At 36.1% G+C, this 13,579-nt stretch overlaps 1 protein-coding gene across 1 annotated transcript in view; it reads right to left on the minus strand.

Annotated features, from left to right (window-relative positions):
• COL9A1 (collagen type IX alpha 1 chain) overlaps nucleotides 1-13,579 on the minus strand; it is a 127,530-nt gene that overhangs the window by 40,420 nt on the left and 73,531 nt on the right. The window contains exons 22-28 of the mRNA XM_072638059.1: nucleotides 12,976-13,029; nucleotides 12,777-12,830; nucleotides 12,524-12,577; nucleotides 11,884-11,937; nucleotides 9,036-9,080; nucleotides 5,311-5,364; nucleotides 5,155-5,208 (exon numbers count right to left, since the gene is read on the minus strand). Coding sequence (XP_072494160.1) covers nucleotides 5,155-5,208; nucleotides 5,311-5,364; nucleotides 9,036-9,080; nucleotides 11,884-11,937; nucleotides 12,524-12,577; nucleotides 12,777-12,830; nucleotides 12,976-13,029 — 369 coding nt within the window. The remainder of the gene's footprint in view (nucleotides 1-5,154; nucleotides 5,209-5,310; nucleotides 5,365-9,035; nucleotides 9,081-11,883; nucleotides 11,938-12,523; nucleotides 12,578-12,776; nucleotides 12,831-12,975; nucleotides 13,030-13,579) is intronic.

Here is a 13,579-nt window from a genome sequence, read left to right on the forward strand (position 1 = left end):
CATTGTACACTGTTCCAACCATATTGTGTGATGACTAATTTTGATAGACTTGGCTCTTTTCAGAAATACAAGGTTCTAAGACAGTTCCAAAAGGCTCATGACGGAAAATGCTGTCCACATCCAGAGAAAGAAATCTGGAGTCTGAATGCAGATCAAAACATACTATTTATTCTCTCTCTCTTTTTTGTTTTGTTTCTTCTTTGTTGTGGTTTATTCCATTGGTTATAATTCTTCTCTGCAACATGACTAATGCGAAAATATGTTTAATGTGAATGTATATGTAAAGCCTACATCAGATTGCATGCTGTCTTGGAGAGTGAGGAGGGGAGGAAGAGGGAGAAAATTTGGAACTCAAAAGTTTGTGGCATTGAATGATGTAAACTTAAAAATAAATAAATTTAATTTTTAAAAAAGAATATAGCTGCCCAATAGGACATAGATAATGTTAACATGGTTTTTCTAAGTCAATATATAGTCATTAGATATACTTAAATAATGGTTAGTAGCCTTAATGGTTTAGTGGCCCCTCTTTCTATTTGAGTCTGAAACCACTGCAGTATACCATGCTGCTGGGATAACTGGCTGGTGTTTATATAGTTTTAAAAAGCAACTCAGTTGTTGAAAAATGTAAAAACATCTACAAATGCAACAATAGCCTTAAAATCTTGCTGATGTAAGAAGAAGAAAAATATGAAATCACTTTACATAATCTATATCATATGTCATATACAAAATGCTTCTCTCTGGCAAAAGAAATACCAATTAACCCAAAAAGTCAGCTATAGATCAATGCTTTTATAAACCCATTTTATGGGATTAAAAGTACAGTTTGACTAATTATTTTACATTACCATTTTAAGGACTTATTTAGTCCTGATTTAATCATAACTTTTGTGTATGTCACAAGGATATAAAAGATCAATTCAATTTTATAGTCCTATTATAGACCATTCTCTACTAAAGCCCTACTCTTAACATTTTTTCATGGCATGGAGGTGACCCTGAATTCCTGAAAGATGAGCTGGTGAAGCTTAAACTTTAACAGGTCCTATGTTGACCTGGAAAAAAGTCAAGGAAAATTCAGGTGAAGGACTGCCTATCTGTTGTCTGAGAAACGGCACTGATTCTAGAGTGGAGGACCTGAGTTTAAATCCTGCCCCTGAATCCGTCTGTGGCCTTGAGTCAATCACTTCCTTTCCTAGGTCTCACTTTCCTCACCTATAAAGGGAAAATGATTGATTATATGGCCTTTGAGGTTCTTTCCAAATCTACTTTTATGACACTAGTTTAGCTCAGTTCATAGAGGCTCATCACCAGACTGACTTCAAGGTCAAATTGTTCAATTTTCAACAATACCAACTCTTAAAGACCCTCTAGTAAGGTCTAGGGTAGGGGTTCTTAACCTTCATTGTGCTATGGCCCACTCTGGAAATTTGGTAAAACCTTTAGATTTCTTTATAAGATAATGTTTTTTCAAATACATGGAATTACAAAGAACAACAATTCCAACTGTAACAATATATAGTTATCAAAATATTTTTTAAAAACAAGTTTATGGAACCTAGGTTAAGAACAACTGCTCTGGGGAGGTAGGAAAGAGGGGTTGTAATCCTACAAATGGAAACCAAAGACCCTTGAATGTACTGAAGTATTTTTCAATGATATTTCTGTCTAATGTTAGAAAAACAAATTTTGAATCATGCCACATGATTTACTTGGAAAATTCATTGTATAGGAGGCCAAGTTCTGGGACAAAGCAGACAATTTCAACTATTTCACCAAATTCATTATAACCTTTCTTCCAACAAGTATTGACTGAGTTTCTGCCATGTGTAAGGCTTCATTATAAGCACTACAAGGGACACAAAGGTGAATAAAGCTTGATCTCTACTTTTAGGAAAATTACAATATAGTAGGGGGAAATGACACATACACAGATTACTGTAATTAAAAAAACAGTGAATTGTAGTATCAACTGAAATGGTCAAGAAAGTATTATGGTGTTCTTTGTATCCCACATGCTCAGCACAAAGCCTGGCATGTAAGAATGAAATAAATGTGCTTTGACTGATTGAAAAAAGAAAGTATTATGGGAGTTCAGAAGAGGGAGAAATCACTCAATGAAAAAGAAGCCATGTTAGGGTGAGATAGGAAGAGGAGTATCAGGGAAGTCTTCTTGAAGGAGGTGGCATTTGAGCTGTGCCTTGAACTATGAGTAAAATTTTGATAAGTGGAGATGGTGGTAAGGACATGGTAAGCAGTAAAATCAGTTTGAACAAAGAGTTAAAATGCATAGGGTATATTTAAGGAATGGGAAATAGTATAATTTGGCTAACGTAGAATATAGGTAAGGAAGTAATAGGTGAGATGGCTATAACGGTAGCTTGAGATTAGTTCATGAAGAACCTTGGCTGCCAGGCCAAGAAGTGTGGATCTTATTTATCAGACCCATTGATGGTTTTTGAGTAGAGAAATGAAATGAAAAAGAAATAACATTTTATGACAATCATCTGATAAAAATAAATTTCATGGATTGAAGCAAGAAGAGACGAAGTGTGAGGACGACTTGAGAGGCCACTGCAATAGCTCAATGATTTGACCTTGGACAAATCACTTGATTCCTTTGGGTCTCATTTTCATTGCCTATAAAATGTGAAAGATTGGATTAGATGACCTCTGAGGTCCCTTCCAGGGTTCTGTGATCCTATGGTCTGTGATCCTATTATAAGGGGAAAAAAATGCAGTAACAAAAATTTAAAATATACAGAAGAAGACCAAAAAAGACATTTAGGAGGACACATAAACATGGTAACTTTGTTATGATCTGGTTAAATTTAATATACACTTATTTAAGTCTACTATGTGAAAGAAGTTTATGTTTATTCACAATCCCACTTTTTGTTCATTGGATATTACAATGTTTGTTGGTGATTGTTAAGCTGATAATAAAAAAAGAAGAAATCAAATTTAATAGAGCCCTGAACTAGCATGGTAATGATAGGGATTCACATCCAACATTTTGGGAATGATCAAATTATGGAATATGAATGGAATGGAATACTATCATGCTGCAGGAAATGACGAAAGAGATGGGTTCAGTGAAAATGGGAAGATATACAAATTGACATAAAGTTGAGAAGAATCAGGAGGATAATTTAAAAATAACATAATAAAGAGAAACATTTTTGAAAGATCTGATAACTGGTCAGTGCCATGACCAATCATTATTCCAGAAGACTGATGATGAAGAATGATACTCATCATCTGACAAAAAGGACTTAATATGCAAAATGAGACACATTTTTGGATGTGGTCATCTATTTTTTTTTGTTTGACTATGCATGTTTGTCACAGGAATTTTCTTTTTCCTTTTTTCTGGGAAGGATGGGAAAGGGAATAAAATAAATACTTATTAGTTGAAAAAAGTAAATTTTATTTAAAGAAAAAGGAAGGATGGATCCAAGAAAGAGAAATAGAATTGACATAATAAAGTGATGATTAGATTTAGATGAAGAGAGATCAAAGGAAATGGGGGAATTCAAAGATGACTACAAAATTTCAAGGCTAGATAACTAGGAAAATAGCAGTGCTATTAACAGAAAAAAGCTAGTTAGATGATGACATTTCTAACTAGATGAAAGGTCTGATCTTATGTACACTCAGATTCATGCACGATAAAATAAAGATAGTAGAATGGAATGTAATAGATGCCTAGAATAGATACCAGAAAGCCTTCTGTATTTGTAATATACCCTTAGCTTTTAGGTAGAACCTGATGGGTCCTAATCAGAGTAGAGGGAGATCCATATACAAAGGGCAGGTCCAAGAATAGGTTGGTGGAGCTAGCTAATGTGAGGGATGAAGGTGGACAAAATCCTGAAGACTGGCAGTCTAACAGAGTCCAAGTGACATACTTCTCTCAGAAGTGGAGAAAAGACCTCCTGCCATAGGTCTGACACAAACCTGTTTTGAAGTGTACAAATCGTCACTTGATTTGTTCAAAGAATGGCTAATAAAAGTATCAGTTCTGGTGTGTTCCTACAATCTTCCTCTAAATGTGTTTTTCACCACAAAGCAAGAATTTAAAATCAGGTGTTTAAAGTGAAGCTGTTTAGCAAGTTTAAAGTAAAGACCAAGGGTAATTTTTTTTTCTAAACTGGGAAAAAAGTGCATGGAATTCTCAGTTTTCCAACCAGTCTCAAATCTGCCTGTTGGTGCCCTAGCTTATTCCTCCTTGAATTGCCTCTGTACATTTTCATAATCCAACCCCCAAAGCCTAGAACAGACTCTTTCCATATCTCAACCTATTAAAGCATTCTTTACCTCAGGTATCACCATCACCAAGAATGCTTCCCTGGTCCTAACTAACAATATTTGAGTCTTCCTTCTTTAAAAACTCAGGCCCCTCTTTTAGATCCCTCTTATGCACTTTGTCAAATTCTAATTTATATCATTTCTATTGGGTCTCATCTCTCACTACAAGGTGGTAAGTTCTTTTTGGGCAGAAGCCATGCCATTTTTTCACATTAGTGCCTAACCTAGTGCTTTGCATATGTCCTTTTCTATTTCCAAGTGAGAAAACTTTTTTTACCAATGCAGATCAGTACCTACTCTGCAATTTATAGTCTTAGACTCACCCAGGGCATGCCCAGTGTCAGCCTCTATTTGTGGGTATTTTAATTTTAACAAAGGGGATTGAATTTTTGAAATTGAATTGAATTAGAAAATGTACATTACCGTGTCTCACAAAATGCATAATTCCACAGAGTAATAATAAAGTGCTAAGGGTTATTTTAAATTCCATAATATGCATTCACAGACATTGATCATCACAATACCCCCATGAATGAGGCATGGAAAATGTCAGGATCTCTCATTTAGATGAAGAAACTGGAGTTCAGAGAATGTTTCAGTAATTTTTCCATAGTTACTCATCCAGTAAGCATCAGTGCAGGACTCAAAACCCAGGTCTTCTGAGTTTTACCATAACATATTGCCTCTTTAAAATCATTCCTTCTACAACCAAAGGACCATTCTTCTAGGAACTTTTCTCATTTCTTAAGAGAAAAAATCTACTTTTGTCTCAATTGCTTGCATAATGAGGCAAAGCCTGAGAGGGATGAGTGTACAGGTGCAGAAAAGACAAGTACTTACTGGTAGCCCCCGGGGTCCTCGTGGCCCCACTTCCCCTTGAGGTCCCTGTTGACCCTGTTTTCAAGATGACAAGTGAAAAACAAGTTAGGAATAAATGGTCTTTTGCCTCCTGGTGATAGAATTAATAAATTATGAAAAAGAGAGACAGTATCTTACCGGTTTGCCTGAATTTCCCATAACACCAGGTACCCCAGGAGCACCAGTACTTCCCTGTGAGGTAAAGATATGCAAAATTCAATGAGAACTAATTATCCACTCAATAAATTCACTAGCAAAACAGAAATGGAAGGGAAGCTTATAGTTATTAGAATTAAACAGCATTAATTTGTTGATTGCTTCTCTAAAATTAAGAGGTTGTAAAAGCATGCCATCATTCTACCCTTGGGACTTAGGATTCTGTAGCATGACCTTCTGCTTGCTAGAAGTATTTAAAACAGCAAAAATGAAGGTTTATAAGTCAGACAGGAAATTCCATGGAGTCTCCCTTTACAATGTCCCCATGTCAGTCTTTTCTTTTAATCTCTACTACCACTGCCCTAGAAATGTAGGGTCTCCCTTGATGCCAGTCTCTCCCCACTCTAGCCCAACCTGCACAACACTATATGATTAATTTTCTTAATATGCCACTGTGCTCTCATTATTCCCTTACTGGAAAATCTTCAGTGGTTCCTCATTGCCAAGAAGATAAAGGAAAAATTCTTTAGTCTATGACCCTTTACAATCTGTCTCAAACCTAATAATAGTAATAGCTATCATTTATATAGTCTTTCAAGGTTTGCAAAGCACTTTATGTATATATTATCTCTGATCTTCATGATTCTGTAATAGCTAATTTTTTATATAACTTTACATGTATATTTCATATATTATATATACATATATATGTACACAATATAACTGCATACATATATATATAGTCAGAAAATCCTCATACCAGCCTTGAAAGGCCGGTACCATTATCACTCCCATTTTACAGGTAATGAAACAGAGGCTCAAAAAGTTAAATCAAGAAGAATTTATTAATGTTATTTCTTTATTAATATTAAGACTGTGATATGCCCAGAGTCTCACAGCTAATTAAGTATCTGAGGCGGATTCAAACTCAGGTCTTTCCAATCCTAAATCCAGCACTTTGTTCACTGTGCCGCATAGCTACCTTATCTGTGACTACACAAACCAAACTACCCTATACAAACTATCCAGTTATTACTAATAAGTATTATCATAACTCACATTGATAGAGTTTTCATGTCTATTTAAAAGCTGTCCCCACAAGAACTCTATAAATTAGGGAGTATAGATATCACCCATTTTTCAGATGAGGGAAACCAAGAGAGAATGACTTGCCAATGGCCAAGAAGCTAACAAATGGTAAAGCTGAGATTTGAACTTATTTTCCAACTATAAATAATCCAGGCTCTTTGCAATGTGCAAGCTGGTCTAGTTACAGCCTCCAAGCATGGCTTGTGCATTTGGTTTTCTCTTCTTTTCTTACTCTCTAGGTCTGACCTGCCCATCCCATTCCCTCTACCAGGTCCAACCTGCCCAACCTTCAAAGCATAACTCAAGTTCTCCTTCCTCCACAAATCGTATCCAGCTTCTTCTAATCCACTATAATTGTTCTGCCTTCCTAACTCTAACATGATATTTGTCACCTAAATATTAAATCAATCAATTATGTGTTGCCTTGTAGTTATATAACTTGTACCTTAACTTCTTGTATAGTTAATTTTCAAATATGATTGTTTTACTTTTTTGTTGTTTCCCCATCTGGTATCATAGATCTAGGGCTGGCAGATACCTTAAAGGTCATCGAATCTAATCCAACTCCCTCATTTTCCAGACTTAGAAACTGAGGCCCAGAGAGGTTAACAATTTGCCCAAGGTAATACAGATAGCGTGAGAAATGAACCCATCTAACAAGCCACCAACTGTGAGAAATATGCTCACCTTATACAAAGAACAATGACTATTGTGAAATCATGAAAGCTTTTATTAATCTTTATGTCCATTCACCCTGAATAGATGAGTAGCCTTCCCAGTAAGGTTATAGGTAGACTACAACATGTTCAGAAAAATGGAAGCTTCTTATACTGTTTTCTGAGTTTTGGATCTCCAGCAACACCATCCCCTGGCCACATGACTTTATGTTCTCCTCTCTAATAGGCTTTCCATCAAATACCTCATCAGACCTGTGCAGTAGTTTTTGACCTTTACCTGACCATGCTAGGTCATGACTCTGTGGAAACAGAACTTCCTTGTTTCCCACAGGTAGAAAGTGGACAAGTAGGGAAGCTGAGTGGTGCAGTGAATAGGGCACTGTCGAGTCAGGAGGACCTGAGTTCAAATCCAGTCTCAGACACTTGACACTAGCTGTGTGAACTTGGGCAAGTCACTTAACACTGATTACCTCACCTCCCCAAAAAAAGTAGAAGAGCCAGGATTTGAATTAAAATCCAATGATTCTGAGTTCAGTACTATGTCTAGTGCTCTTTCTGCTGTACCACACTGCCTCCCATCAACTAGGAAGCTCCTTGAAGACAGACCACAATATGCTTCTCTTTAATCTCCTTTAGCTCCCAGACTTTCAATAGATAGTAACTGTTTATTGATAAGTAGTAAATACTAGGTTATGATATTATGATATTACTTAGGTAAGTTAAGAATTTGGGCATATGAGATTATCCATATTCAATGAGTCCTGAGTCACAATGAACTGACTAGGGCTAACAGTAACAAATAGGCACTGCTGTCTCTCATGGTCTTTAAAGGGCAAGGAGAAATAATATATGCCTTCTTATTCAAAAAGTTTTGTGAATATCTAGTGGGAGATTAGAGATTTCTAGACATGAGATTCTTACTTTCTCCAATCCTTGCCCTTTGCAAAACCTCCATCCAACTGGGGCATTCTCCTATCTGCAATCTTCAAAGGACAGAATCTTACCAATAATCATGTGAAAACTTATAGCTAGCTATCTTTGGCTATTTAGAGATACAAAATCACATTCCCTAGGTCAGAAAACCTAAAATTTTTCATGATAAGGACTTACCTTATTCCTCCCATAAAGGCTTCTGATGAACCAGGGTAGTAGGTGGAAAACTGGCATGTCAGGGTATCCAAAGCTTAATGGATTGGGAAGATCTACCAGTAAATCCCAAGGAGAAGAGAGTAGCCAGTAGCTAGAGTCAACACTGACAAATCTGGGTCTCTGATCACCCAATTGGGTTGGTTGAAATGCAATCATTACCCATTACAACCATTTGGTCCATGATAGTTATGGGATTATGGCCTTAATTAAACCCGAGAGGCTTTTCTGAATAGCTATATTAACTTCATTATTCCAAATCTAATATCAATAAATTTCTATATCACGCCATATTTATTTTTCTGATACTTTTTCATTAATTCTTTGAAAAAAAGCTCTGGATAGTACATCATCAGTGTTCAGTAAAGCAGATAAGCATACAATCTTATATCTCTATGAATAGCCACTAGCCACTTTAATGATGTTCATTAGTATAAAGTACTGTAACTTAACGATCCTATTCTTTTAATGTAAATTATACTGAATAATCTCTCTCTCTCCTTTCACAATGGAAAAGGATGACATTTTCATTAGACGAGCACAAAAATCACAATCAGCCAGCTTCTCTTCAAAATATTTCTGCTCACACATCTGAGAAAGAGATTTCATTGTTTTCTTTATTTCTTTAACACCCCGCCTCTTATTTCTCCCCAATGTCAAATGCATTCAAGAAAGGCTTTTACATTTTGCTAAGGTACTTAACACCTTTGCCGCCTTCTTTCTCTCAGATGCATAATGTATCATAACAGTCAGATTTTTAGAATCTAAGAAGTAGAAATATTCAAGTATCATTACCTTTTCACCAGCAACACCTTTTGCACCAGGAGTTCCAGGTAAACCCTAAAAAAATGTAAACAAAATGTGATCAAATGTACTGTCTCAAAATCTGCACGGATTTCCCTAATTTTACATTGACATATCTGGAGACCACTGTAAAGAATCAAAAACAATTCACACTTTTTAATATTTAACCATGTGAGTCAGATTTGTACTACTCATTACACACAGTGAAGCCAGGGCTGATACTTCCAAAATAGAGTAGGGAAGGGCATAGGGGGGTTGTAATCAGAATTTAAGCCAATTTAATTGTAACCCAGGAATGTAAGCCAAAGAGTCCTGTGCATAGTGGTCTATTACAGATAGGGAAGGGAAGCTACTCAGATTTCAAAGTGAATTCTTTGGGTCTTCCAATCCCACCTTATTATATTTTTCTTAGCCCTCCCTAATGGAAGCATGGACTTACTTCTATATTGAAACAATCAGAAGTGAAGCACAGTAAAAAAAAAAAAACAGTGTAATTTCTATAATTTTAATATTTATTTTTTCCAGTTACATATAAAAACAATTTTTAACCTTCATTTTTTATAATGTTGAGTTCCAAATTCCCTCTCACCTTTTGTCCTCTCCTACCCCATTGAGAAGGCAAGCAATACACGTGCAGTCATACATATTAATGCCATATTAATATGTTATGAAAGAAAACACAGGCCAAAAAGAAAAAAAAGAATAAGAAAGCTAAAAAGTTTGCTTCAATCTGCATTCAGATTCTCTGAGTCCTTTCTCTGGAGGTGAACAGCATTTTTGATCATAGGTTCTTCAGAATTTTCTTGGATCTTTGTATTGTGGAGAACAGCTAAATCATTTATAGTTGATCATTGTACAATATTGCTGTTACCACTTCCAATGTTCTCCTGCTTCTAAAGCAGAGTGATTTCTTAAGCAGGGAATTACCAACATAGAATCTGAGGCCATCCAGGCCAATAGCAGTTCTTGTGGACTAGTGGGGCAGGTGTTACAACACGTGGAAAATGATGCAAGAGGGAATTATAGAAGATCTAGAGCTCTGAAAAGAAAGAAGTCAATGTGTAAGGAAGATATTTGGAGTAAGCCAAATGGAAGGAGCTGTCAGGACCATTAAGATTCTGTGGTCCTTGACTGTGAAGAACTTGGACATGAAATTTTCAAAAAGGAATAAGACAAAAAAACATATCGAGGACTATAGACCCAATAGCACAAACTATTCTTTAGAGTTGACATTAACTAAAACCAGTATTTACAATTAGATGCCTAGGAATGGACAATATAATTCTCTTTTAGCATAAAACTCTCAGTTATTCACACTAACGTAGGACAACAGTGGCATGAATAATAATAATCCAGAAAAATGCAAGGTTTGTGGAGTCTAATTGTAACCAAGCCCTAGCCACGTCCTCTTCTCCTGTCCGATTCCTTTCCTTTCTCTTCAGTCCCTTCTCTGAAATCTCTCTTATGTAAAAGCTTCTAGTCTTAGAACCTTTCAATCTAGAAATGTTCAGTTCGTTTTTTTCTAACTGATTGGCACCTCCCCACCTGTGGCCTCAAAGTTGGGAAGTCAGCCAGATTCACCTGGCAGGATCCCTCCCTTCCTGATAAAACACTTGAGTGGCCCCTGATCTCCATGCTGTGCTGAAGCAGAAAGTGAAGCTGGAACCAAGATATCTCTTCCAAGACCAATATGAGTTCTTTCTTACCATGACCTAAAGACCACTATGCATAGGACTCTTTGGTTTACATTCCTGGGTTACAATTAAATTGGCTTAAATTCTGATTACAACCCTCCTATGCCCTTCCCTACACTATTTTGGAAGTATCAGTCCTGGCTTCACTGTGTGTGCTCAACAGGCTGCCCTGCTTTTGAGACATCAGTCAAAATAGGCTTCTCTAATATCCTTTACACCTAACTCCTGCCTCCCTGTTGTTGCATCTTGATCCAGGATTTCCAGTTGAAACACATGCTGACTTCCCTTAAATGGATCAAATAAAAGAGTTTATTGCTTTCAACACTGTCTGGTCCATATAATTCTCCTGTGAATCCCTTTGAGTCCTAGCAACAGACCCAAACAATACTCCAAAGTAACATATGATGCAAAACTCATCACTCTCCCATTGCTCCTGGTTTCCACTCCCATTCTCCTGGAAGCTCAACCTTACTATCAAGAGCATCAGAATCTGACCAGGGAATAAGAGAAGGAAATAGTCTTAAGGGAAATCAGCCCAGCATCAAGGTCAGTAGAAGCAAAACACAGTGAAATGATGAAAAATAAACATTTTTCAACATAGAATTTTTAAACATCAAAGCATCCTAAAGAAACTATCCATCCCAAATTTACAAAACTACATTTTTTTCAGAAAAAAAATTTCATGCAGAATTTTATCTGAACTTTGATCATTAAAATTCATTGCTAATGCTTAATAAGTGACATAATGGTAAACATTTTTGTTTTTATGGTTAACTTTTCATGTAACTTCCATTGCCCAGTATGCCTCTTCAGTCTAACAGATTCCTTCTAACAAAGAATCCAAAATTTAAAAAAGCAGGGGGAAATTCAGCAAAACTAACCAACACAAGTCAAGTATATATGCAATATTCCACACCCATAGTCAGACGTCTACCTCTGTAAAGAGAGCAGGGATGCATAGGCTCACATTTCTCCCTTTGTAGCCAAGGCTGGTCATTTTAATTTCACAGATTCAGTTTCTATCTTTCTGTTGCTATCCTTTTCATTTACACTGTTGTAGTCATCATGCATACTGATATTTTTTAAATTAAAATCTTTCTTACATATGATTAATTTAACTAGAATTTTAAGAATTAGATACTTACAGGAAGCCCCTGCCTTCCTACATCACCAGGAGGACCAGGCTTCCCAGGTTCACCCTGAAAAATAATTTTCATATTATCAGATGGAATGTTATTTTAGTCAGAATTATATTACTTGAAAAGATAATAATAGCACATATATTCCATGTGTAAGAGATAATATTGCATAAGGGATAGAGAGTTGGCCTAAGAGACAGAGAGATTTAAGTCCTTATCTCTGGTACTCATTAGTTGTATGAGCAAGTCTTTCAACCCCTCTAGTTCTAAGCAACTCTCCATGACTATAAGCTGTAGAGAAGGCATCTACCAGCAATGGAAGGAGTTCCCTACAGTATCAGGATTTCAGAAATCCCAGGTCCAATCCCTCTCCTTGTTCTTATTATGCCTATGTCACAAACATGGGAGGAAACGAACATGCTACAATATGTAAAATAACACACAATGGTAAAATGTCATATGACAAGAACATGGCAGTAGCCATCATTCACTCAACAGTCATAATCCCTCTCTGTCTACATCATTTTTACAGTGCTATTGAAACCAAGCAAACTTGCTACAATGACCAACATTGTGTCTCTCCCACTGTGGCTCTTTTTTCTTTAAAGACCACCTAAACTGCACATTGATTGAATAAGGCAACTACCTTTGATCCAGGCATTCCAGGGATTCCATCTCGACCATCTACCCCTGGTAAACCCTGGAGACATAAAAATCATATATAGAAATTAGGAACACAGGCTCTTTCTTTTCGGCTATTTGCTAAATCCCAAAATAATTTAGTAATTATTTTAAAAGAGATGGGCTTTTAAATAATAATAAAAACAGAATTATTATTGTTAAAGTTAACATGGCTTTAACACTTTAAAGTATTCAAAATGATGCATATAAGCACATACATTCTCTCCTTTGGGACCTGGAAGACCATTTATTCCTCTAGGACCCTGAACACCCTGCAAAGAGAAGGGGAAAAAAAGGCAATTAAATAATAGACACAAGAAACATCCTATTATATTTTCAAAATAATTATTATAGTTTTATATGTAATAGAAATACAGGTTTTTGTAAATGCAGGATGTGAGGGTCTTTAGAACTCACTCTGTCTCCCTTGGGGCCTGTTTCTCCCAGTGGTCCTCTCTGTCCTTGATCACCCTGAAAGAAACACATTTCTTATTAATAATGCAGAGGTTGCAGTCTTTTAAAAAGTAATAAATCAGTATGCATATTACATAATGTGGTTGCTATTTTGTCCACAGTATTTTCCACATTGCCCTGGAATGAATTAATATTTTAAAAAATATTGATATAAAATGAAATTGACTTGGCTATTAATACTTCCTCATTGACTGAACTGAAAGACCAAAACTTTGGCAGATTCCTTCTACCGTTTCAAGCTAGCTGTAACACATGTGCTTATGTATATCTTTTTTGTCCAAACTGCAGATGACGGTAAAAATTAGCCACCAAGTCTGCATACCACCAACATTCATTGAGTAATGTCAAGGAAATGTTCAGAAATTCAGTATTTTGTGTGAAAAGGGTCTGGTTCAGGAAAAGATCTTTCTTCCATATATTTCAAGTGCTTTGGCTACTTTTGGCATAAACGAATGCTGATATTGGGTTCTTTGGGCGTTTAACCATAATGCATACACATGATACATTATCATGAAGACATGAAAATAATTCTTATCAATTATTCTCA

The sequence above is a fragment of the Notamacropus eugenii genome, chromosome 2, assembly GCF_028372415.1.
Source record: "Notamacropus eugenii isolate mMacEug1 chromosome 2, mMacEug1.pri_v2, whole genome shotgun sequence".
Classification (NCBI taxonomy): domain Eukaryota; kingdom Metazoa; phylum Chordata; class Mammalia; order Diprotodontia; family Macropodidae; genus Notamacropus; species Notamacropus eugenii.